This window comes from Labrus bergylta, chromosome 18 (assembly GCF_963930695.1).
Source record: "Labrus bergylta chromosome 18, fLabBer1.1, whole genome shotgun sequence".
Taxonomy (NCBI): Eukaryota; Metazoa; Chordata; class Actinopteri; order Labriformes; family Labridae; genus Labrus; species Labrus bergylta.
The window spans coordinates 13,574,376-13,600,825 of record NC_089212.1 but is presented as its reverse complement, the minus strand read 5'-3'; the positions used below and the strand labels follow the sequence as shown (position 1 = coordinate 13,600,825).

The following is a 26,450-nucleotide window of genomic DNA, read 5'->3' as shown; positions in this document are numbered from 1 at the left end:
ATATGCTCACCAACTCTATCTACCTGGACCTATACTTTTATTTTGTATCCACTCAAAGAAATGCTACAAATATATTTTTAATAACCAGATTTTTTTCTAGTTTTGGCGGCTCTTTGTTTATCGATATCAATTTAAGAAAGAAATGTGGGGGATGTGTCATATTTCAATTATAATAAAACCCTATTTAAAAAATAAAAAGAAGAGGCTTGTCACAATATAAGATCCATTAAAACTTCTTCGAATTAAAACTCAACTCCAGGGAGTTTATATAGTTATTATATAATAAAATAAATATGGTGTGGAGATTTTTTAAAGGACTCCAAATGGCATAAAACAGTCAATGTTACCACTCTTAAGAGGACCCGTATTCCCCCCTGAAATGCATTGATAACACTTGGACAGTGCAGGAAGCTGAGAAAACAGGAAGCTGAGAAAACAGGTTTAGGCTGCATCTACAACCAGGGAAAAGAAATGAACAGAAAAACGTAAAGGAAGTGTATGTTTGAGTCATCTTTGTCTTGTGAGAGAACTATTGTGCAATGGTTGAAGACTGCAAAGCTGTTCACAATTTACACAGCCTATAGGCCTACACATATGAGCAAATACGTATCCAAGATGAAACACATAGCCTACATTTTTTATTTTGTTTAAGAGGGATTTCTTGATCTTGAAAAAAGCTTTTTTTAAACAAAAGACAAGATTTTAATCTCAAGAAGGCTGACTGTCCATATTAAACCACACACAAAAAACACAGACATATTTCAGAAAAATTACAGGAGACAAATACACTGGCTGAATTGTTTATAATTCCAACATATACAGCACTTGAGGTGTTTGTGCAGACAAAATAGGTTCTGACACTCCCTCTGTGAACCTTTCATTGTAAAGGCTCAGAGTAACAGAGACCTAGACAACACAGCTACAACAACAACAACAACAACAAAAGTAAACACCGCAGCAACTAAATAAAAGTTATTACCATTACCACACAACTCACAACTACTGTATGACATAATGTAACGTGTATGGTATGAATCAGTGCTTCTCTACAGCACTGGTATGAATGGTACGTCGGGAAATATCGCGAGATTTGTAGATCGGCGAGAACAGGCTGTTTCTTCCCGGGAACAGGGACGTTTCAAATTGTCTGCCCACTTTTTTCAAAGCAAAGTGTTAACTTCGTGTCGTTTCAATTCAATTGTAGCTCTAGACTTTCTTCGGTTTTCAGGAAACTGGAAGCTAAACGTTTACACTCAACTCGCGGTCCCCATCGCCTGAATTCTACGGATGCTAACGGGAGCTAGCTTGCTGCTGAATTAGCAGTTGTTTGAAAACTATCGGGTTTTTGTCCGGAAAGAAGAATGTCGGAGGAGCAGAGGACAAGCTGGATACTGACATGCGCTACGATCACTTGTGTCGTCGCTTTATATGTCCCCTGTGTGCAGAAGACTGTTCCCGGTGGAGACTCAGGTTGGTTTTAGCCTGCTAGCTAATGCTTCTCTTCTGGTCATGTGACTTTGTTGTGTTACAGGTCAGCCAATCAGAGAGCGCCTTGTTTCTGCTGCAGCTGAACTGTTGCTGTCAGAAGTGCTGCAGGTACAGGTGCATAAACCAAAACATGTGCCAACTTCTGAAACCTCAGTGTGTAAGACATTTAAATCTAAGGTAAATCTTTAATAGCTTTCAATTGTAAACACAGAAAACAATTGAGATAATGTCTTCTAAACAAACATATCTTGATAAGTAAAATATATAAGGGACTTGTTGGATCAGGTTCAATCAGAATAATGTGGATACCACACCAAAATACCCTTGTTCCACGATATTTCCATTTTAGGGATCTCTTAGATTTACAAGTTTGGTGTTATTTTGGATCCTTGTCCATTGTCTTCATTTGTTAAATTTCCTAAACTACTAGGATATTTATTATGAATGTTATACTGCAGATTAGATTTGAAGGTCTAAACTTGTTAGTTAGGACTTCAGTGCATTTGATCTGATCGCGGTTATTTCTTTTTGGGAGGAATTCTGTGTTAATTTTGACACATTGAGAAGTTACAGGGAAAAAATAGTGAAGCTTGTTTGTGCTTAATGGACTACATGGTGGGGAATATACACACTGTTTGTAAAAAGCCACAGACAAAATGTCACAAGGCTTAACATCGGACCCAAATGGGTTCTATCAGCACGTGCCTATAATGTTAAGCAAAGTGTTTCCCAAACACTTGTAATGCAGTTTATGAAGGGACTGCCTTGCACAATTACAAACAGTGTTTCAAAGTGATAGCTGGGTTACAAACTTGTAAATGTGGACTTTAGGGCATGAAGGCTCTGCTTGTTAGCTTTGCTCTGCTTTGGCATACAAGCTGCTGTGCAGGGAGAAATGCACATTTCGTAAAATGAAAGCGTATGAAAAGCTCGTCCAGATATGAGCGCGAAGAGACGGAGTGAGAGAAGGGAATTGGAGTAGCTGAGTAGCCCTGCTGGTTGTGCTCCTGCCTAGCGAATGCAGACCTTTGAAAAAATGGCCAGCCCCTTCTCCACAGTGTTTAGGGACGGTGCAGGATGCCCGCACTGATAGTGCCAGCTGAACACCCTTCCGAATTCTCCAGGTCTCCATCTCTGTGTCCTAATCTCTTTAGGTGTGATGTGCCCTGGAGAGGCTCGAGCACAGCCCTGCGGGTACACTGTTGTCTAGGAATGTGGAGTGTGGAAATGATGGGGATTATGGGAAGACTGGTGTGGGTGCCCATGCTCCACTATCACAAAGACTCTTGGCACCCGAGCTGCTACCCCGTTGAGTCAATATTTTCTTTTTTTAGCAATGGGGCTGCAAAACTGCATCTCTGTGGCTCTGAGATGGATGTTTTGGCTCAATATTAGTGCAAGTTTTTCTCTGTTGAATGGTGTAAAAGTGTGCTGCTACCGAGGGGAAATAAGTGAAATTGAGAAACTGATGAGGGCTGAGAAAGTGTGATGTAAAAATGATGGCAGGTAGCTGGCGGCTCATGCCAGGTGAAATGGAGCTGTGAAAACATTTAAGCTGTGCAGGTGGAGGAGTTCTGACTTCATGGTCCATTAGACTGATAAGAGTTGGGGCTCCTCATGTGGCAGAAATTTAGGCATAATAATTCACTGTATCGGCAAGGTTGCAGAATATGTGATGCAGCCAATGCCATCTGAAATTCAGCCGTTCTGTTCTATAATTGTTGAGTTTTTGCTCCAGAAAATGTTTATTTTGAGTTTTAAATATTTTGCATATGTAAGGACAGACTTTAAAGGTATTTTTTTTGATAACTCCATAGGCTCTGTTTTTTTTAATTAACTAGGCAATCCATATATATTTCAAACAGGATAGGTCATAGACTGACTATCTTGTCATTGCTAATGCAGAAAACAAGGGCACTATTTTTTTATTGTATTGACTACCATCTAACACCAGTAGAGGGAGCTGTCTTGAACCTAACATTTATCAATGTCATTTAATCTGAACCAAATTTCAATTTTCATGTGTGGGAGATGCAAACATTGGGTGAGAAATCAGTCTAATTTGAAACGCTCTGGGTGTATTCTGGCACAAATGGGTTTGTGCCCAGATACATTGAAGCTTCCTCAAATAGCTTTTAGGGGTTTTCTTTTCACTTGCGCTGCGCCTCACACAGAGCTTGTCAAGAAATTGTGCAACCAGCTCTTATTTTTTACAGCTTACCTCATTCTGTGACTGTCACCAGCGTTGCCTTTCTGTTTGTGCCCAACGGACTAAAGGAGACATTGAGACACTGGGAGTGTGGGAGCAACAGAGAGGCACGTAGAGCGGCAGAAGAAAGGGGAAAGGAAAGGACCCTGATGCATTGGGGAGGATGGGACTGAAGGCATTATTCTCAGATCAGCATATGTGTGTGTCTTTGTGTGACAGAGAAGAAGTCTAATGGTGTGTGTGTGTGTGTGTGTGTGTGTGTGTGTGTGTGTGTGTGTGTGTGTGTGTGTGTGTGTGTGTGTGTGTGTGTGTGTGTGTGTTTATATCTGTGTGCTGGAGAGAGGGAGGGAGGCATCAGGGGAGAAGCGAGAGATGAAGAGAATGAGCGTGCCGCTTAGGAAATGTCACACTGGGAAGATTTGTAGGTTTTGATCCTGGCAAATTAATGCAAAACCCCAGTGCAAGTATTTGATTTGGGAAAACTTTGGGAGCAGACTTGTCTCTTAATAATAATTATTGGGTTTACATTAATTTCCTCCCCTATTCTCTTCCACAGGAGAGCTGATCACCACTGCTTGTGAGCTGGGGGTAAGTATTAGCTGTATTGTTTAATCAATTCACTCATTAACTCTTATAAGCATTAAGGAAGTTTAATTAAGCATGGGCAGAAAGCAGATTAATTTACTTTCAGTCCACAGGTTTTTCTCCTTCTTTTCTATGCACTTATTTTACTAAGTTGCAAGTAGAGAATGCTATAATTTGCAACCCGTTTTTCAAATCCAATTAAAGTCAATGGTAAGGCGATGGCTTTTGTAGGCTTTGCCTTATGTACGGTATAAGGCTTATTATATCCACCCCTCTTTTTTTGTGTGTGTGTAAGCCGCGAAGAATGAACTAAATCGGGTTAACAGTTATAATAAGTTTTATTATTTAATAAAGTTTATTACGCCGCTGTGATCCTTTTAGGGAGGCTGTGTCGGTGTCACTATGCCAGTAATCCTGCCGTTAGTGCTGCAGTCCGTGTGGCCTGCCTGTCTGCTTTTCAGGCCTCCCCAGGGCCTGTCAGGCCGTCCCAGGGTCCCAGGCTGCTGGGCCCCCCTTTTCTGATCCCCAGAGTTTTAGAAACCAGCTTCCCTGTTCTCCCTATTGCCTCTGTCCCCTTAGCTGTCCTTTTGCTGCGTATCTTTCCATTCCTGTCGGCCACACACTCTCTTAACTGATGTCCCTTTTGACGCTAACACTTCTGCTGTCTGCTGAGTTACTATCTTTTCCTCTACGTAACTTGTTCCTCATTGCTCTGTGACTTCTCCTGACCTACATGCTCTATCTGCAACCCATCCCTCTGTTTTTGGTCAAGTGTTTTTGTAAGTAACCAAGCCTTTGCTGTGTGTGATGTGACCAGTGATGTAGCCACACTGTCACCATTCACAGCTCTGTGTTCTTCATAAGAACTGCCCCTTCTCCCTGCCTGCACGGCTCATGTTATCAGGGCCAGCGAATGAGCCTGTGTTTAATGACTGAGCCCTTATCTGGGTGGAGGAGACTTAGTAGCTAATTGCTGTGATTGCTTAGATCCCCCAGGCGAGAATGACTGCGGCTCAGAGGTGGTTTGGGCTGAGGCTGGCGAGCACCACGTGCTCCAGCAGGGGCTCTAGGGAGCGGCACTGTCCTTGGGAAGAGGCCAGAGGAAAAGCAGTGAGAAGAGGGATGAAGAGAGGGAGTCAGTTTGCGGTCATGCTACTGAAAATCTACAGCATACCACTACTGTCATTTACTGGGGGGTGAAGAGCAGCTATATTTGCCACTAAGTACACTTGGGCTAAGAAAAATCACAATTCCTTTCTGCCACTTAACAATGTCTGCATCACTCTTGCCTTTATTAAATCTCCTCTCTTTTTAATCTGGCACCTGTTTTCTTGCTTACACCCTCACTTTCATTCAACCCAACTGCTTCTTTTGAAGCTGTGAGTTATTTCTAGTTGAGTCTCTCGATGTGTGTCTTAAACGTCCCTGTAAAGCAAGATCAGAAATTGTTATCTAAACACAATATACTGTATTTGTCTGAAAAAGTAGCTGTAAATATGTGGAAATACTGAGAACCATGTTTGACTGAATGATGGATTTACAGCGTTAGAAAATGTTTCATTACTTTTAGTTTCAGGTTTTTTTTTGGCAGTTCCAAATGGGGGGGCTTGATGATGCGCAGGGATTCCTTAGCATCCCCCCCCCCCACCATACTAGGACAAAATATAAAAGCAATACCTGTTCTGTTTTGCATTCTCAGTTCACCCCTTTGGTTGTGAGTTACTATTAGTTTCAACATTACAATCTGCAGTTTTGCTATTTAGCTATAACGGTAACGAACGGTGAGGTCAGTGACAGGGTAGGCAGGGTGAGTTGTAGCCAAAATAACAGCTAGGTTGCGTTATGAAACCAAATTATTGTCGTATTTCAAACACAATTGATGTGACGGATCTTAGATGACATGTTATGAAATCTACGTAGTACCTGTACCTGCTTAACCAACTGTGTACCACTGATTAAAAAATGTCCTCATTCATAACTCCTCTTATTTATACTTGATTTTAACATAAGAACAGCAAGCTTTAATCACACTCGCAAATAAAACTCAATCTTTATCAGATATGACATGAATCACATTCAACAGCTGCACATAAAGATAACATAAACAGACAAACTAGTAGTCCATATTTAGTAACAGACAGCAACAATCTTTATCCTTTATTGCCACACAACAACCGACAACACTAAAACCATTCAATTCAGACTTAACATTTCAAAAGTCTTCAATGATTCACCAGTCTGTAGATGGAGGCTACTTGTAAATATAAATCAATTCTTCGATATCTACTTTTAAACACACGGGTAGAGCTCGTCCCTACAGACCTTCAGTTTACTTTGGTTTCCAGCAATATCCAAATGTGCATGTGTGATGATGACTTTTCATACACAGCTAAAGCTCTGGAGGGGTTGTTCATATTGCGCTTGCTTTGACCTCAGAGTGGCTCGTTAACAACAACACTGACAAAGACAGCAGTACAGTCGCTGACTTTTAGCACAGCCACGTAGCATGGTTAGCCTTTTCTCTGCCAGTTCTGTTTGGAATCACAGTAAACTTTTCGGTCCCTTCGTTTATGCAGGGTTTTTTTTTTTTTTTTTTTTAAGTCTGGGGTAGTCCTTTTTCTAGCTATGCCAACAGATTCCTCCACAGCATCCCAGAGTAGAGATTTGTACTTAATTTTTCACGATTTGGAAACTTCATTTTATATAAGTATGGATTTTTTTCACAACTGAACTCTGGTCTGGTGGTGATTAACACAGTCTTCTTGAACATTTTGTTCTCAGGTGGCCCATCCTCCAGGGTACCCTGTCTTCACCTTACTAGCTCGTCTGGCTATCTTTCTCCTGCCCAACCTGTCTCCAGCTCACAGTGTCAACCTGATGAGCAGTCTGCTGGGCGCTGCAGCAAGTGGTGCCCTCTGCATTTCTATTAGCAGGTAGGCACAGAAGAATTATTTTGAGTTAAAGGGGTCTTTCAAAAAATTTCCTTACTCACTTTTTGCATCCCTGTAGCAGAGAGTGGTATTTCTGGTCCTGACAGACTGGCAGTGTGTCCCTGATCCTCTGTTCAGTATTCAAGAGCAGAGCCCAGCCGCCCTCCTCCCTCCCTCCACCCTGCCCTGCCTGTTTACCCATCAGCCACCCGTTGTGAGAGTGCGTGTGTATGTATATCACAATTATCCCACCCTCCAACCCCCACGCTGTCCATGTCCCCCTTCCCTCCACCAACACCACTGCCCAGCATGTTCCCAATCCTGACATGGCACGATTTCTTATCTCTGCCTCATGCGCCTGAGAGGGACAAGATCACTACCTCTGCTCCTCCCTTTCTCCTTTCTTCTACATCTCTCCCCTCGCTCAATCCCAAGTTCAGTTTACGGTCTCTTCATGGCATCTACCACCCTGCAGTTTTGCATGCTGCTGACCCTGTCATGAAAGAAAGTATTTCACCCTTCCCTCTTTGTGTGATTATCTCTCATGGTTGGCTGCACTACCTTACATCACCCTATTGCTGATCCAAGTAATTTCTCACATTGCATTGTTGGTGGCAGCTTAGTGTCAACATTTTTTCCTTTTGTCCCTCTAAATGCATACTAGGGCATTTAAGAGCATGTCGTTTACTTGTAATTTACTCATATGATGTAATTTCTGTCCTATGTACACCTCTGTAGGCTGTGAGGACTCAGTACTAGTGGGGGGAAAAGCAGGTGAAAATGAAGTTGTGTGTTCCCAAGTGCTCAACAATGGGCCTACTTCTGACAGTTGCACTTCTTTGTGCTTGGCCACAGTTTGTGGCAGGCAGTCTGGGGAAGGTCAGGGGACAGGGTCAGTCCTAGTGCAGTAGGGCAGAGGCTGGGGAGGAAGTGAAACTCAGGGGACTGGATCTAAGCCCAGACTGCATCAGCCTAAAACAAGAAGCCTTGGTACTTCTCTGAGGTGAATCAGAATCTACCACGGGATAGGTCATTGAAAAGGAAGACAGGGTGAAAAACTGTGAGAAACACTATGCTTCTTTTTAGCTTTTTGGCTTTGTATCCCACTTCCCCCATAGTCCTAATGCATTTGATGAGTTATTAGTAAATTGGACTCGGCTTTGGCCATACATTTGCAGACAGTTATTTTGTGGCCAGAGAATATCCATGCAGTCTGGGTGATATTTGGCTCACAGTCTTCATGTTAACTGCAGCCCTGTTTGTAATCTCTGCGGATTTAGATCCAATTTTGGATTATGGTCAAGTAAAAAGTCATTATGTGGACCTCCAACCCCCCCAACAAGGGATGATGGGTAGTAAGGACTTCAGCCAGAGCACACAGTCACACCATTTAAGCCCTTAAGTATAAACGTATAATCTACGCTTTCAATTTGAAAAATAAGCATAAAAGGTTTTAGTCATTATCTGCTCAGGGTTTTAGCTTTTGGCTGTGAATCAGCTGGCAAACGTTTCCTAGTTAGGGGTTACTGGAGAGGGCAAAAGATGAGGAGGGCGAAGCAGCGCAAGAGAATTCTGGATGGTCAAGACCCCCCTTTCAGGTCCAAGTATGGAGGTATGTCATACCATATAACTGCAGGGACTCTTGGGACCGGCCTTTACCTCAGATGAAATGCTAGAACTGAGCATCTGTTCATACCTGCTCCATGAGTTTGGTATGTCTTTTGCTAATTTAATTTAGTCACAACATTTTCTTCTTTTTTTTTTTTTTTTAACCCATCTGGGGGTCAAAACTCTTTTCTTTCTTTTCATTTTTAGGTTTGTATCAGCTGAGTGGAATAGACTTTTTCCACTCCGAACAAATCATTTCTTTGTGTGATCATTTTCAGATGGAAAATATATTGCAGTTAATACAGATACTTGAAGGCAGTTTCTCTCAAATAATAAATTGTAAGACCTTGAAATTCATCTGGAGTATACCCAACATGGCAAGCCTTTGATGTATCAATTTAAATTAGTCGGCCAGATTGCAGTGTTTAATGTGGGGGAATGTAAGTTGATAGGCTTGGAAGCCACTTCTGTCTCTTGCATAAGTTAAAATGTAGCACTTAGCCTCCCTTTGAATTGTCAATTACACTTCTCTTGGCTTGATCATTTGGTTTGATGGCCAAATTGCACGTCTTGTTATGTTTTCACACCATGGCCTGACAAGCCTTTGAGGATGGTGGACGTAATGATAATTTCTATCGATTGCACTCAGAGGTTCAGAGACGGAAACATTTGGCCTGCTGAATGCTGAAGGCCTCGGCAGTGAGTCTCTGGAGGAATGCACCCTTCATAGCGGGATTATCCAGACAGCTTGGTATTCTGCGCTCTCTCGTTTCGCAGTTTATCTGCTAAAGCTGCTCGGAATCTCTGCTACCTGCGAGGAATCTCTCTCTCCATTCCAGAGCTTATCCTGAGAAACCAGGAGCAGACACGGCAGCCCGCTGACAGCCATCAGAGCAGAAAAACAACCTCACAGTTGCTCTGTCATCAGCACTTTTTGTTTGATCACATGATTACATAACAAGACTGTTGAAGCACACCAAACATGTCTGGCCTCTCTTGTCGGTGACAGTCCTTATATTTAACGCACACCTGTGAGAGGCTCCCCCACCAAGAGCTGGCCCATGATGCACAGCTGATACCTCAGAGGACCGGTGGATGGGCCTGGTGCCATCCCCAGCTCCTTATAAGGACCTTCACCATATGGTCCTGATGGCGCTTTTCCCTCCTCGCTCAGGTGGGTTGTTTTTCCACACAGGTGGGGCTGCTTGTATTTTGTTGGGGGTCATGTCAGGGTGTGTGGGTATTGTTTTTTTTTTAGCTGCTTTTTGCATAGTTCGGTTTTTTAAGAGACATCCCCATTGTGAGTTGTGGCGTCAGGGAAACAGCTGAATAGAGTTGTTTTGTTAGATGGTGTCCTCACCTCTCCCTGCAGGTGGCAAGTCCACCCCTCCCTCTTACATCTGATGTGGTTGGATAAAATCTTCCTCCCAAGTAGGTATAGAGAAAAGAGCCATTCCTGTTTCCTGCTGAAAAGCAGAGGACAACTTTAGGTTTGATTATTTAAAAGGCCCCAATCTGTAGACCTTTTGTTCAATTTTTGCAGTATCTCATTCGTCATATTGTAGTCCAACAGACCTCCTTCACTCCCCCCCCATCCCCAGCATGACCAATGGTTCCCCCAGGACTCATCCTCTAATACAGTTAAACAGATGTCTAATGAAGATGTTATTTCCTCATTACTGGCTATGGGATGGGGATAGAGCGGAGGAGGGAGGAGGGCGAGATAGACAGCAGAATACAGTAGCAGTTTAATATTCCTTTCGCCCGTGGGCCCGAGATTGTGTCTGCCTCGGACGTCAATATTACATTCCTCACCCACCACAGGCGGTCTTAATAAGGCACCAGGCACGAAGACGGATCAGACTCGGCAATTACAATTCACCCAGAATTAGTTAATGGAATCTTTACAGCAACATTTATGTATCACTGGTGTGTGGCTAATGACTTTGTTGGAAAAGGCAGCAATAAAAATGGCATTCAGAGCATTGCATAAACACAGGATTTTTCTCAATTGTTTTTTTCCCCTCTTCCTGTAATTTTTGTGTGTTGGGTGGAGATTAAGATGGCATTCTGGGAGAAATTGTCATGTCAGTGGCTGCATTGTTTGTGCAGAATTGTGGTGATTAATTTTACACGCACTTGGAGCACTGCAGCGCTCTCCTGGAGGAGGGGTGTCTGAGCTGCAGAGCTGGGACCCTTATTCACCCTCCTTTCTGTTTGAGCAGACAGCATCCTTGTCGCACTCTGGAGGAGGCAGGAAAGATGGAGGAATGCCTGGTTTGGTGTCTGGCTGAAAAAAAATAGGCTGCTGTCACGTACAAGATTCAAATCTGGTACTGTCTGTAACAGCGAAATAAAAGAAGGAAGTGGGCATTTTTACCTCAATGTGAATAACAGGCATTGTTGTTTTGGCTCATTTTTTTTGGAATGGAAATGTTTGGAATTGAACGTTTCTGATATTAAGTCATGAATATATATCCTATAATGCAGTGTGTTTGATTATATTGAATTCACTTTAAAAAATGTAACATCATAAATAGAAACTGCAAATTCAGTTTTTATTTATCATTGTTGTGATGTAGTCTAGCAATTATGAAGCAATGGGTGTTACAAGAGAACGTTTTGATTTCCTGACATGAAGGTAGACTGCTTCATTTTGACATTATATTTGACTGTCAGTTACTCACAAGCCCACAATGCTGATTAAGCAAGATAAATATGTCTTTTTCTAGCAGTATCCTGGACTTTTGAATGTTGTATCTACTGTAGTGATACATTTCCCTTCAAACAGCATTGACTCCTTTGCCAGAGATGAAGAGGGGAACAACAATAGCGACAGAGTTGGCTACAGTAACTATAAACATGTCTGAAAAACCAAAGAAGTGTCCAACAAGGTTATTGAGGCCCCATTTAAAAAAGAAAAATCAGTAAAGATGATTGTAAACATTTTTTTTATTTTACAGTGTTGGAACTGATCAGGATAAGTACACTTGCAGGTATAGTTTTAGACATGTGGCAGTCCTGTGTAATCATCTCCCTGTCCATCTTCCAGATCTAAAACACTATATAGCACATTTCCTATTGTGGGTTTATCAATAGGAAGCATCTTTTCTTGAAGTCTCCCTGCCTGCTAAATGTCCTATCTTTCCAACTCCATGCATCACATATGTTACAAGGTTTATTGCTAAAAACTTTTAGTCTTCAATCCCAGATGATGTCATGAAGGTTACTCTACAGCCACAGACACCATCATCTGTTTGTAGAAATTGGATAGCCAATGTAAAAACAAAACAAAGATTAATATAATACAAAATGGGCAAATTATGATGATTCAATTCCAATGCTAGGTTATAATAAAATATATAATGAAGGTGTTGTCCAGCCCTAATCCTTACATAGACTTGCTTTTGAACACTTGGCATTTTTATTTACTAGTGTGTTTGAATTCCTGACGTGTATACACAAAATGTAATTTAAAAGCTTAGATTTGTGCATCAGTTGATGCTTAGTTTTGGAATTTCAAAGCAGTGCATCTGACACTTACCAGTGTAATATAATAACTACTAAGTACCCTGCTTGGTGTCCTGGCCAGAGGAGAACCCCAGGGTGTCATCGGGGGCCAGCTGGAAACCTCGGCTTCAGCCCGAGCAGGCCACTTGGTCTCTTGGGCTCTCTACCCTCTTCAGGAATGTGTGATTCTTTTCCAGCGATGCTTCCCCAAACCACCACTCGGTTAGAGAACAGTGCAACGCTGATCCGCGATGGCACAGCTGTGGTATTGTGTGTTCCCCAGGGTGGTGTGTGACAGTGGCTCCCTCGGCCAGCTTCCATTGTGAAGCCTCAATCAGTGCAGAGAGCTGGTGTTGGCTTTTTGTGTGCTGTTATTTAGCACAGACGACTGGTGTTGGCACGTCTCTTTCACATACTGTAGAACTGAGGCAGGTCCCATTTTGACACTTCAAAGGTTTTTTTTTTTTTCTGAGCGTTTGTTGTGTCCTTGAAGGGGACATTGCTTACCAAAGCCATTGTCATTTATTCAATTTAATTTACCTTTGATCTTTCCTATTGAACGTGATTTGTTTGCATTTTAATGTTCCCATTTGTCTACATTATGTGTCAAGTCGCTTAATTGGTAATTTTCTTTTCTAGCCACCTACATTAAACCAAGTTTTTTTAATTCTAGGTTAAACGCATATTATTTGTCATTCCGTTAATTTCCCAAGTGCTGACACGGACATTTTGGCAGGGCCTTGCAGTTCAGGGTAGAATGGTCTCGTTGTCAGCTGAGTTATTCTCCTGCCACGTCTCAACCAGGCCATTGTCACTGAGCCACAACATTTCAGCACAGCGGCATCCTGCACTGCATTGAGTGGTGATAACAGGGAACACGGCAACTCCGGTGTCAAAATGTGTCCCGCTTTATCCGCACGCCCTGGGAGCAGCCGACCCGGAGAATGATCTGTGGAGCGGCTGAGAGGCTGACTGGGACCCAGGTGGTCTGCGCAGACAGACAGGTCATTTACAGCCCGCACTGAACACACATCACTGGGCTCTCTTGGACTGACAAGCTCTAACAGAGAGATTTGTCAGCCACTCAGGGAGAATAAAGAAGCAGGGGGGACAGGAGTGTGGGTGTGTGTGTCTGAGTGCTGCCTGGCTGCAAATTGCAGGAAACTTGGTGTAATAATAACCCCGTCTGTGGACCCCCACGACTGTACTGCACCCAGTGTAACCCCAAAAGCAGCCCCCCTGCTCTGTGTAAGCTACGGGTTAATTGTCATGCAGGGACGTAAAATTAAGGGTGCGGGGGGTCTCTGCACCTCAACAAAAGTCCTCATCTGCCCCCCCCTCCCCTCCATCCTCCACCACCCAGCCCATCCTTCTTCATCCCTTCCTTCAAGTTATAGCTAATTCCTGGAGCGTTCAGTGAGAAAGACGCTGCTATCTCTTATTAAGACCCACTGGTAGACGTCCCATCAACACAGTCCGCCCCCCCCCATCTCTAATGTGCACACACATATACACACACGCATGCATATTCATTCACCAAGCTCACCTTACAGAGAACACAGGAAAAATAGTGGCGAGAGGCAGAGAAAAAAAAAAAAAACATGAAAAAAATGGGAAGTAGTCAGCAAGCAAGAGTTTTTTTTTTTCTTTTCTACCATCCTCTCGCTCTCCCTCTCCTTTTTTCCCTGATTTACCGCGCTTTCCTCAGAAAGCTCCATTGTTCCCCTAGCCTAAGTCTCATCAGGCCTTTTGTGGCTGACTATCACAGCGGCAGGCAGAGAGCTGGAAATGTATAAATGGTATCATGCCTTGTGATTAATGGCGGTGCTTATGAGTCAGGTCTGATAACGGGCCTGCTCTCTACTCAATTTCAGATACCGTTAATGGAATCTGTCTTCTGCGATTGTAATGTGAGAGCGCCTAATTTGCTATGGAGCTTGAAGCTGTCACCGGCAAGGGATTGTGGGGTCATAAGGGACCTGGCAGCCGTTTGGCCTGCAGCTTGTATCTGCGGTGCTGAATAGAGCAGCTCTCTGCCTGTCAGTTAGCTGATAGGCTGATGAGGACTCTAAGCCACTCCACACAATGGCGGAAAGGGCCATACTGCCTGACTTCCCTAATTGTTGAGCCTGCTCATATTTCAGAGCCAGCATGCCGGGGACTGGGCTATGTTTTTTTTTTCCTTTTTTCTTTTTTCCCCTCTCTCTTCTTGAACTTTTTTCTTCCTTTTTCTTTATTTCATCCTTTATCCCGCACACTGTCTCACCCTTATACCGCACACTTCTCTGCACTACCACCCCCCATTACCACCACCACCACCACCCCACCATCATTTGTCGCCTCTCTCTCTCTCTCCCCCTATGTCTCTCATTTTAGTAAGTGGTGGGTCTTAGCGTATGACAGATTATCCCAAGTTTGCTTCAATTACGGCAAAGGAGATGGAGACAGTACAGGAGAGGAGGTAGGGGGAAACTTTTGTGAACACATTATATTTAAGAAGCTGAGGATAAAGTGCTATCTCTACCATGGTGGTTTCTTTGCCAGTCTCCTCCAGATCAACTGGCTGCTGCTGCTGCTGCTGCTGCTGCTGAGGGACTCATGATGATATTTGAATGGCCCAATTCAGAGTGTTTTTCAAGGTCTTGTCTGAGAAGCAAACTTGGGTTGGGGGAAGATTAAGTGGGTCCCCAAACGAGTCTGGGGGAAGTGGTGGCTGTTTTGGGTGCAAACTTTAATTTATTTTTAAAAAGCTGACTTTGTTTTTCTGCTGTTTTGTATCACTGCAGTGCAAGTTAGGTAAAAAATGTCAACACTTGAAGTTCTGTAGTTTGGCCTAAGAACAAAAGGTTAGGCTGGAATGCAGATATTTGGGATTTTTTTGGGCACACTCACTTTGGGCCCAATTGCCCTGTACCATGCCAATGGACAAAAGTCTTCCCTTCCCAATCCCCTGCTGGCCTGCACGCGCATTGCTCCAGGCCACGTCTTAATACGACACATGCATAGCTTTACGTCAAGTGCAGTCTCAGAGTCAGCACAGTGTAGAACAATACAGAGCACATTTCTGCAACTTCACTGACTTTGTGGCTAATTTCTGACTTTTTTGTCAGTTACAGCCCTCTAAGACTCCTGGAATTCTCTATTATACAAGGCGACAATCGATTATACATCATCAGCGTACCCATGCTTGTGCCAAAGCCCTCCTCTTCCAACCGAGCCAGGGCAAAGGAAGCATACTGTGCTTGAGCATGATATGTAGCACTCACACTAGTCAGACAAACTGGACTTTGGGGGTCAAATGTTGTTTGGATTGCCTGAAACTGACTTGGAACAAAAAGTTGGAATAGAATGCAAATATACTCGACTTTTAAGGTGTTTTCAGATTTATTTAAGTCTGAAAAACTTTGCTGCAACTCAATGAAAAACTGAAATTTTCCTGCAAGTGGCTTGAAACACACATACAATCTTTCATGGATAGCGTGAAAAACAGATCCATCTAAGATTCTGTATCATAATTAAGGCCTCTCATCTTCCGGTTTCAGACTGACAGGTCCTGGTCCTGGAGCCGTGCTGGCTGGAGGGCTGTTTGCTGTGTCCAGGCTGAGCTGGCAGTGGTCTATGGGCGCAGAGGTCTTCACTCTCAACAACTTTTTTGTTGGTCTGCTCTTTTTCCTCATCACCAGCTTCCACTGTGCAGAAAAAGCCACTCAGAGGAGGAAGGTAACTCACTACATCACATCCTTATGTTAGATGTTAGCCTTTTCCTTTTCATGGATCATTTCTTTGATGCCTTGTTAAGATATCTTCAACATGAACTCACAGTGCTAAATGCTTGACCTTGTCAGATGGCATATTGGGGAGCACTCTGCTGTGGCTTGGGGCTCTGCAACCAGCACACCCTGGTTCTGTATGTGCTGGTCATCATTCCCTGGGTCTTTTACAGACTTTACTCGCACAAGGTAAGTATTAAGGTTTAAAAAAAAAAAAAGAAAAATTAAAAAAGCCAAAGAAATAATGTATGCTGTTCTATTGTGTACGCTGTCCTTTGACAGTTATATTTCTATGATTTTTTTTTTTTTTTCAAGTGCATGTGTTTCTTTATAAACCCAATTTGGAAATCATAGTCTAACTTTTCAGCAGGATCCTGTCAAACTTTAGAATATTTCAATGTTAGCCTTATTAAGGATTTGTATTAAGGATCCTCCAGGCTTGTTGCCGTCCCTTTCTGAAGTGTAGGTACATGCCATACTGTATATTCAATGTGAAATAAAGTTGAATTGGATTTTTTTGCATTAAAGCTTCTCTCAATCTGAGTCAGTTTCACATACATTTAGAGAACTGTAATTTAAGAAGCTCTCTGTCTCTGAATCATCTCAACAGGAGCTGTCTCTGCGTGTCCTCGCGTCCCTGGGCGTGTGTTTCCTCGCTGGTTTTCTGCCATACATCTACCTTCCAGTGTCTTCCTACCTGAACACAGCCCGCTGGAGCTGGGGGGATCAGACCACCCTGACAGGCCTGCTGACCCACCTGCTGAGAGCTGAATATGGCACCTTCAGTCTCGTATGCATTTTTGCACTACTCTTATTATTAGCTATTCGACAACAGTCAATAAGTGTGAGCTGATAATATTTGTAACTTTTATATTCATGGTTTTCATCGTATTCCTTTTTGTGTTTGCAGGCGAAGACTGAGAGCTCTGTAAACTTGACTACAATGCTGAAGTGAGTGTGTCTTTTATCAACTCAACTGTTCACACATTAAGATTATTAATCAGAAGTATTTATACAGTTCATTAAATTGAACTGTTTTGTTATGAGTTCATAAATTGTATTTGTCAATCACAACTCTTTAAAACATCTTTTTGTTTTATGTGCCATTTACTCTGTCTAACTTAAAGTTTGATATACTATAATATGCTAACTATATGATTAACTTACAGAGCAGATTCTAAGATTGGGTACAGAGAAACAATTGAAAACAGAGAGTTTCATCAGAGGTACAGTGAGGGCACATGGTTCTAGACATGGAGGACGATCCCCCCCCCCCCCCCCCCCCCCCCTTTGGTGTTTTACACACGTTTAACCACAGAAACTCTTATCTGTTCTGAGAGCCCCTTCTCATTTCTGCAGGCCGACCCTCTCTCCCTCTCTTGTCCCCAGCAGCTTTTGTTCTTCCCCTACCACTCTCTCCCATCAAAGCAGAACTGAACCTGCTTAGAGGGCCAAATCGCTGTGTTCTGTTTCTCCAGCAGTTTGAAATGATCACTCAGCTCTGGTGTTTAAGCGTGACAAGCTGTGATGACAGACACTGCAATAGAGCTGGAGAAATTGTATTTTTCCACTCCAGCAAACCCCCCAACCCCCCCCCCCCCCCCCCCCCCCAATACTTCCTCCACTGGATCTCCTCCTCTACTCCCTGCTACAACACCACCACCACCACCACCACTGCAGTCATCCCACTCCTGATATCGCTCTCCAACTGACGGGATGGGGGTGCATGTGCGTCTTAAGGCCCCCCACTACTAGCCCTCCCTACCCTACCAGGCGCCCACCCCTTCCCATCATCCCTGCTGCTTGATGGACAAGCACACCTTCAAGATGGGGAAGAGAGGCGAACATGACAGGCATGTCGCACTGGAGACGTAAAACCCGCTGGAGAAGCTGACACACACACACACCCACAAACACACGCTTTTCAGCACATTCACACATAGTGTACATTGGGAGATATAGAGACTCAATAAGCTGTCAAATAGAGATGGGTATTAAGGAAGAGGCAGGAAACTATCTCTCTGCTCTGAGCAAACGCTCACTGACTGACAGGCGCTGTGAAGAGAGGATGGGGCAGCGGGGGGGTGGATGACACAGTCATTCGTATCCGTCAATCCGATTGAAAGGAGGAGCACAGAGTCCAAGGAGTTTGTTTTGATAGAGGATGGAGGGCATTTAATAATTGCTGTCCTTGAGTTCAGTAGCAGGGAGGGTAATTGAGCTTGTCTTTGGTGTCCGTCATAAAGTATGTTATACTTGTGTGCGTCTGTGTGTCCGTGTGTGTGTGTTCAGGGCCCAGTTGGACCACTGCCTGGCAGACCTTTCGCTTCCCGTTCTGGCTCTTGCAGGAGTGGGCCTTCTCCTCTCCTCGTGGGACAGGTAGGATGAGCGAGAAACGGGCATACAAAACACCAAACTCTGTCACACACATCTCCGCAGCCACTTCAACCAAAAATCTAATCCCCTGCAGTAAGAGACGGGGAACAAAACCACTGACAAAACGCTGATCTCGGGGAAAAAAGAATACAAAAAAACACTGAGCCACCTAACTGTCAAGCTGTCGCGACGCTCCACATTCAAATCAAGACAGGTTGATGTGTGTTTTTAAATTTTCACAAACATGTTTGTGTGTGCAAGTAAACCACTGCTTGTATGTATCTGTTTGTGGCAGTGTGGCGGTTTGATCCAGTTATTCATTACAGCAGAGCCTTTCTTGGGGGTCTGTGGGGCAGAGCTTATAGAGCTGAGGGATGCCTCAGGGCTGTGTAGGGCAATGATCACGACCTGCTCCCCCCTGCACTTTTATACACTTGATTACATGAACATGTGAAATATAGGATGCTCAAAAGAAACCATAAAAAGGCCACTATAATACTGTAAAAATCTGCTTTCATTTTTCACACATTGTGCCTAATTTGAAGAAAAAAACAAAAACAGAATCTTGACAGTACGAGTTGGTGGCCAGTCAGCTGAGCACATCAGATCAATTCGTTGGCAGAAAAGCAAGTCATTTTGCTTTGGCTTGGAAGTGTCTCTTCAGGTTCAGATGATGATTTGTTATTGCCATAAGGCTAGTGTGTTTTCCTTTTTAGTGTATAAGTACATTTTACAGCTGTACTGTAATGAGTTTGTGATTCAGAGCTTGGCAGCAGCTCATTATGACTCAGTCTGCATTAGAAAATCAATCATGCACCTCTTAGCTGGCTGGCGTATACATTTGCCCTCGGGCTTGTGATCTCCATCCCTGCATTAATATTTTACGGACTTATTCAAAACAAGTATATTTTTACAGAGAAAATAGACAACATAATACTTTCAACTTGATATGTGGAAATTGGGGTATACAGAGCAATGTTAAAATGAGTTTGAATGAAAAAGAGAAGAATATTGATATACAAAATATATATTGTCTTCTCTATCATAGGATGTGTCGCTCAGTGGCCTGGTTGCTCACTGCCATGCTTGTGGTGTACTCGCTGTTTTTTGCTTGGAGAGCCAACCTTGACATCAGCAGACCCCTTCTCCTTGGAGTCGTGAGTTATGAGACTTAAATTCACTTTGTCAATCACCCTGTCGGTTCCTGTTATCTTTATTGAAATGCAGCTGGATATTTTCTCTGTCTATGGGAGATCATATCAGTGCTGTTCCTGGCATGGATCTATAAGTACATTCAGGACTGCATGGAGGAAAAGAAAACACTTGAAGAAACAGTGGTGTGTGTTCCTGTGCTTGTTTGTGTACACCTCTACACTCCTTTTCCTGCAGGTTGAGCGATTCTGGCTCCAGAGCGATGCTGCAGTGTGTGTGCTGGCAGGCCTCGGCTTGAGCCGGACACACACAGAGCTGGAGAGGAGGCTGGGATGTGGGGGGCTGTGGAGGAACTCAGGCTGGGTGCTCACCATGGGTCTATTGGCACATATGGTGCACACCAATCACAGGTAAGCATTGCACTGTGTTCCAATAACAAACTCCCTCACTGGTGTATTGAAGACGCAGTGTAGTCCTTGGGTTTAATATTAATAAAGACATTGTTTGACTATTGTTTCGGTCTGTTACAACACATTTTAAATGCAACACTGTCTGTAAGATTACAGTCTTGACTTTTAGGTTTTAGATTGATATTAACCTGGGATTTTGGATGAACATGCAGGACTCCTGGTTTTATGGCCTTGAATTATTGGGACGCAATCACTTACAATTAAAATCTTCCACCTTATTCTTTTCAATAGAGAGTGGAACTACTTCTGTGGCAGATATAAGCCCAAACGTTTCTTTAGGGCTAAGACATAAAGTTAGTTTTGTAGCATATATTTTGCTGAAGTAATTCTTCAAGAACTACATCTTGTACCTGATACCATCAGTGAAGCTTTACCTCCATAATTATTATGGCTGCATCTTCTTGCTCTGCAGGCAATTCATGATTCCAACCTCTGATAGTGGTTGTCCTGATCTCAAAAGCAGTGAATCTACGTGCATTTATCTTTGGAGTCGTTTTATTGTGCAGTATTTTTATTGCAGGAACTACGCCGGACACAAATGTTACTTTGTGTTAGCTTTGTTGAGTAAAGTTGAAGTGAGGTTAAAAACTCCCTTCTCATTCTGCTTCCTTCTAAAATCCCCATACAGAAGTTTTCCCTGAGTCAACCTGATTTGTTTCTCCTCTGCGCTTCATACTGCAGGTCTGAACTTCACATGTCAGGTATTTCTCTCCTCACCCCATGGTAGGTGCTGAAGAGAGGCACGGTTAGCACATAGATTCCACTCACAGAGCTCAGTGTGAGATGTTAGCTGTCCGAGAAGGCAGATTACACCGCAGTGCTGGGGAGTGCCAGACAGCCATCACTGAGCAGCTTTGATCAAGGGGAGAGCATGGCCTGTGCTGTCAGACCCATCACACCTGTCTCCCCTCGATTAGATAGGCAGCCACGGCGCTCTGCAGAGGGGAAGGGGCGGGGGCACTGACAACTTACCCTCAGAGCACCTTGAAAGCGTACCTACAAGCAGCGACTCACTTTCATCCACAGTTTTACAGATCACACACAATTCTAAGTAGGGTGAAGATGCACTGAAGCCCTTTTAAAATTCAAGTAAACACAACGTGTGTTTTGATGATGGTGTACAGTGTGATGATGTTTGTGCTATTGATCCTAGGGAGTGTGATCTAAGCAGAAACAGTGTAGTGGAGAGGTTCGGCAGGGAGCTTCTGGCTTCTGTCCCAAATGACTCGATCATCCTGACCAGAGGAGATCTGCCTGGAAACTCGCTGCGCTACTTATACTACTGTGAGGGGGTTCGTCCCGATGTCCGTCTCGTCGACCAGGAGGTCAGAGCTTTACATTCTCCACGCTCTTGTCTGTTGAATCCTAAACTTTTCTCTTGAAGTTTAATACTCACACACACTAAAAGTTTGATTAAAGATATTTAATTATAGAAACAACAAACTGCTTAGGGTGAGTTTCCTTGTTTTACTTAGTGGCTGAACAGAGGACTGCAAAGTTCAACATCACTGCATGATTTTGTGAAGCAACAAATGATGCGTTTGATTCACAAAATGTAGCTTTAGTGTCTTATTGATTTTTAAAATAAAGATATGATTGAAAACATAGGATTTATATATTTTTAAAATGAAGATTTATGAACAAGGGGAAGATTATTTTTCATGCTCGTAACAGTTTTAGGAAATTAGCAATGTACCTTAGTTGTGTAAAACAGAATAAAATTAATACAAAATACATTAAATACAGTCTAGTGACTGGATGATCCTCTAGCTTCCTTTATTGGGCACATTATCAATGTCCCCATCCTGTTTCAAGTTTGTGCATCTCTCTATATATTATCTAATCTAATTAAAAATCAAGAAGTGAAAACAAGAACCTTCCATTAAAGACCAACAAACTTGGATAAAAGGAAATAGAAGCCATTTAAAAATTGTATTTAAGGAGCAAAAGCCACCGACAGTCAATAAATCCATGTGTTGAAATGATTAGTACACTGGCTGCTAATTTGGTCATCATAATTGATTGAGTTTTTATGGTACTTCTTTCTAGATGATGACATACAGTTGGTATGTTGCCAAGCTGGCACAGCACCACCCAGGGGTCCACTTTCCTGGCCGCTGGTGGGACCCAGTCCACCCTGAGGGGAAAGACACCTTCAATCTGGAGCAGTTTCTTCTGCACAACACGCAGTAAGTTACCGAGACAGAATGAAATGGAGGTCTGAGCTGATGAATAGAAGGCTGTAAAAAAAGGAGAGAGAATGAGTCGGGAGGGCAACAATGGTCCAAATGAACAAGTGGGTGATCTAAAAAGGCATAGATCAGAGGGGTGGTTCACACAGCTGTAAATGCAGGGAGAAGATAATCTCATAGAAGTGTTGGGGCCATAAAAGGAGATTGATGAAGTACACGCGCCGTTTAATCTACTTGATTGGGTTAAACAGTCTCTGGTGGAGTCAGTGCTGCTCCCTGCTCTCACATCTCTCACTCCTACAATAAGAACTGAGACTCGGGAAGTGGCTGGGGACCTGTTAATGCCAAGCCCACCAGGGGGCAGTGTTTGCCAGGCCAACATGCCCGTCTCTCCGTGGGGCACACTGACCTGTGGGATTAACCTCCAGGGCCCAAAAGCTAGAAGGTGTTGCGGTGTGAGGAAATATTTTTGGACATGGTGTTGGTGTTTGTCTCATCATCAGGAGTCAGCCTCGTGGAGAAAGAACGAATAAATCGAGGATGTGAGCAAGCCTCTTCATTTTTCCACAGGAGGGATGTTGTCGCCTGCATTGGGCTGTCTGAAGGAGACCCTAGCTGGGAGCATAGTTTCTCCCGTTGGCCGTGGGGTGTGTGTGACGTCTTGGTGCCAGCTCAGAGGCAGTTTCACCCTGAAAGGTGGGCGAAGAGGACTCGGAACATGTACAACTGGACGGAACCACATGAAAGGTGCTTACAAACACATTCAGAACATTCACATCTCTAGAGAGGTATTTGACCTTTAAACATACAGTTTCTTATTTTCCTTCTTTTAAGTAGCTTTTGGGTTTAATAAATTGTCTTAATTGTTGGACAATAATGTGTGTACTCCACTCTCTCACCTCTTCTAAAGCTTTATGATGATTACACCGAGTTAAATCTTTACAGCAGGGCAAAATGTATCAAATAAAAATGTTCACATCTTGTGCATCAGTTTATACACATTGACAGAATTGTTACCTTTGGGTACTTTGGAATCTTGACTTTAATTTAAATTAAGGTCTTGTAGAATAAACAATGTTTTATCTCCACAGTATGAGATTGTAGAGACTGGCGCAGTCTGTAAATTCAGGGAGTCCTGAGGAAAATCAGCGCAGCATTTTGGAAAAAACAGGTCGTGATCTTATGTTAAAAAAATAATTCCCTCATAAAGATACAAATAATGAATCCTCACCACGTATTTCTTCATCAACATCTCTTTGCCCCTCGTCTCTGTGGAGTCTGATGGAGGACGACTGAAGACCACAGAGCTTCCCTCAGTGAGGTTGTGCTCTGTGCTCTTTGTGAATTTAACCAGAGCAGACATCAGGCCCTCAGCCATTTGAAATGAGACTGAAGATGGGAAATAATGAGTTTCTTATTGCATTTTGTCAATAACTGTGTCAAAAGTGGAATTAGTCAAAGCTCTATATTCTGTTGCCGTTGCCAGCAGCCCTTCATTCACTCTGCTATCCACGGCTGAATACTGTGACATTATTTCCCGCACTCTCACGACAAGCGTGTCCGTCGATGCCCACAAGCCAAATATTAGTTGGGAGCTCTGCTTAAATATTCTTTTGAAGAAGAGGTCAAGTGTTTACAGCCAACAAAGTGAAAAAAAGGGAAGATGTGGTTTTATTGCGTGTCTAATGTGTTTGCTGGTATTGTTGCTCAGTCATTTAATGTTTATGCAGAAAACATCCATGTTTAGTGTATCAAAACCTGCACAGTCCAGTTGAACAATACATATTCACATTAATATCATTTTCAGTTAGAGGAATTCTGCATGAAAAGCCTGAAGCTGTTTAGATAAAGAAATGTTTTTTTTTATTTTTTTATTTTTTACTCGTGAACAGTTTCCATCCTGCGTCCTGGGAGCATGTCGCTAATGAGGAGATGTGGCAAGCCAGGTACAGTAAGTTCAAGTTTTTTTTACAGAAAGACACTACAGATAAAAAAGCTGCGTCACATTGCATACTTTACCACGAGAACATCTCCATAAACCAGTCTTGTGTGATAGAGCATCTACATGTACATTCTATTTGGTATCGGCATCTACATAAATCACTCCATTGGAGTGGTGCGTCTGTGAGTGTGGATCTGCATGGCTCATCCATCCAGCACTTAGCCCTGAGCCTGCGTGCTTTGTTTCAGGATGAAGACGGCTTTCTTTCTGTTTGACCTGGCTGAAAGGATTCAGGGAGAGGGGAGCGCTCGCCTCTTTGAGCTGTCTTACACTGTGAGTCTGACCCTAACAAACACTGCCACAACACTGTCATTTACCATAATGGAGCAGATTTAAGTACTAAAACAAGGCAAAGAATGACATATTCAGGGGCTTTTACTTTGTTATTTGTGGTAACATCTGCTCTTATGTGTGTGTCTTTGTGTGTTTATGTGTTTGTGTTGGACAGCTGTATAAGGAGATTGTTGAGGCCCACTCAGACTACCCTCCTAACTGGGACAAGAACTTGGCTCTGGCCTGCGAGAGGCTGCTCCACTCCGGTCAAAGGGGGCACAGTCCAGACAGCCTGCTGACCTGCAGCACCGAGCACTTTAGTCTCTACTTAGAGAAGGAAGCTACAGATCCCCAGGCACCCGCCATTCGCTCAGCCATTACTCACCTGGTCAAAGAGAGAGACAGACTCCGCCAGAGCCAGAGGCCAGCCCCTTAACAATATCCAGAGAGACCTCCACAGAGCTGGAACACTGAAAGCAGGAGCCTAGCTGAAATGCTAGACACCAGGGATGAGTCTGAATGTTCCTCCTCCCAGGAATGATGATAATAATAGGTGGCAGTCCAGTTTTGTGCTGAAGTTTTGGCCAAATGTAAATGGTCAAATTGGAATTATGAGTTGCTGCTGCAGAATAACTGGTTTCTAGAAATTCAGCACATCTCTGCACAAAGGACAAAAAACTTTCTCTCAGCCGTGCTTCATTTAACAAAGTTTGACCAGAGACAGAGCTTGACTTTAGGTAGCCTTGGCTGACCCCAATCAAGCTATGCCTGCTCCCCTTTAACTCAACCTTTCGATTGCTTTATCGTTGCATCTTTCCTTTTTTCCTTTCCTCCTCTGCTCTCACAGCTTTTAATGTGCTGATTATTCTGCCTCCGCCACTGCTCTAGTTCTCTTTTTCTCACATTAGGACGGCAGGGCCGAGATTGAGGGAAAACCAATTTGGGGGCAGAAATGGGGGATTAGAGCGGCTGTTTAATCTAGGACAGACTTGTGCAGTGCCACACAGTCCCCACTCCGCATAACCAGCACTACCCACCCACCCACCCACTCACCCACCCCTCTATCCTTCCATCAGTCCATCTAAGATGGTCCTTTAAATGTTTAAAACTAATGGATTTCATGAGTTTTTTTCCCTCTCTTCCTTCCTAACAGGAGGGCTGTAATCCTTCATGGATTTAAATGAAATGTGAAATGTCACAATGCCAGGGACCCTTTTAGAGGTGCGTTTTTGTGTGTGATGATTTGTGTTTGTGTGTGAACATACTTAAATCTCCACCCAGGCCCTTTCACTGCCCGAATGGCACATAAGCATTGTCGATAAACAGATCGGCACACGGAAAAGCAGAGTGCTTTGATCGTCATAGAGGCACAAAGTCATGCAAACTCCAGGGACACAAGTAGACACGCAAGACCATCCGCCTCCCAGCTCGCAGGAAAATGGACTTTTATCCCTGTGAGTGCTGCTGAAGAGACAACATGGCACGCAAACACATAGAGCAGAGCCTCTCGTCTTTGACGTGTTCTCAGGGTCCAAAACTTTAATTACACACCGTTTTTGTTGATATTTGTGATGATGTTAATGAACCTTCTGCTGTGGAAGCTATTATGCAGAGGTTGTATGTTCCATAAGCTTTCTTAAAACTCTGCTCAATGAGCCGGCTCTCTGAGATACTTCTAGAAAGCGAAGGACAGTTTTTGCACGTGGAGTTTTCTCAGAATGTAATCTGCCCTGTCTGTTCGCAGGAATGGTTAGCGGCTGTCAGCTGGCTGGATGATGAGATTCGACCTGCTGTAGCACAGATGGTCTGGTTTCACATAAAAAGGGACAACTTTCCCTCTGCTTTCTACTGAGAAATATGTCAATAAAGATGATGTTTATTTTAA

The 26,450-nt window shown here is 43.3% G+C and overlaps 1 protein-coding gene across 3 annotated transcripts; it reads left to right on the top strand.

Annotated features, from left to right (window-relative positions):
* The first annotated feature begins 1,107 nt into the window (after window positions 1-1,107).
* On the top strand, window positions 1,108-26,450 carry tmem260 (transmembrane protein 260). Of its 3 annotated transcripts, none has more exons than XR_010669116.1 (16): window positions 1,108-1,470; window positions 4,254-4,285; window positions 7,064-7,215; window positions 15,873-16,050; window positions 16,176-16,289; window positions 16,711-16,890; window positions 17,011-17,051; window positions 18,393-18,479; window positions 19,525-19,633; window positions 19,866-20,038; window positions 21,252-21,423; window positions 22,148-22,287; window positions 22,861-23,037; window positions 24,183-24,241; window positions 24,481-24,565; window positions 24,741-24,795. XR_010669116.1 is itself a non-coding variant. In XM_020630133.3 (16 exons), the coding sequence occupies exons 1-16, from the start codon at window positions 1,362-1,364 to the stop codon at window positions 24,999-25,001; spliced, it is 2,064 nt and encodes a 687-aa protein (XP_020485789.2). In that variant the 5' UTR covers window positions 1,108-1,361; the 3' UTR covers window positions 25,002-26,450. The 3 variants fall into 3 exon arrangements, 2 of the variants coding, with proteins under 2 accessions (XP_020485789.2, XP_065822662.1); XM_020630133.3 differs by having other exon boundaries at window positions 24,183-24,236; window positions 24,741-26,450; XM_065966590.1 differs by lacking the exon at window positions 1,108-1,470 and adding an exon at window positions 2,792-4,118 and having other exon boundaries at window positions 24,183-24,236; window positions 24,741-26,450.

What these genes read in the sequence shown, in the direction of transcription:
- tmem260 (XM_020630133.3), top strand. Translation starts at nt 1,362, where the DNA reads ATGTCGGAGGAGCAGAGGACAAGCTGGATACTGACATGCGCTACGATC. An exon ending in CCACTGCTTGTGAGCTGGGG is followed by an intron (nt 4,286 to 7,063) that starts GTAAGTATTAGC and finishes TTTTGTTCTCAG; the next exon opens with GTGGCCCATCCTCCAGGGTA. An exon ending in ACAGACTTTACTCGCACAAG is followed by an intron (nt 16,290 to 16,710) that starts GTAAGTATTAAG and finishes TCATCTCAACAG; the next exon opens with GAGCTGTCTCTGCGTGTCCT.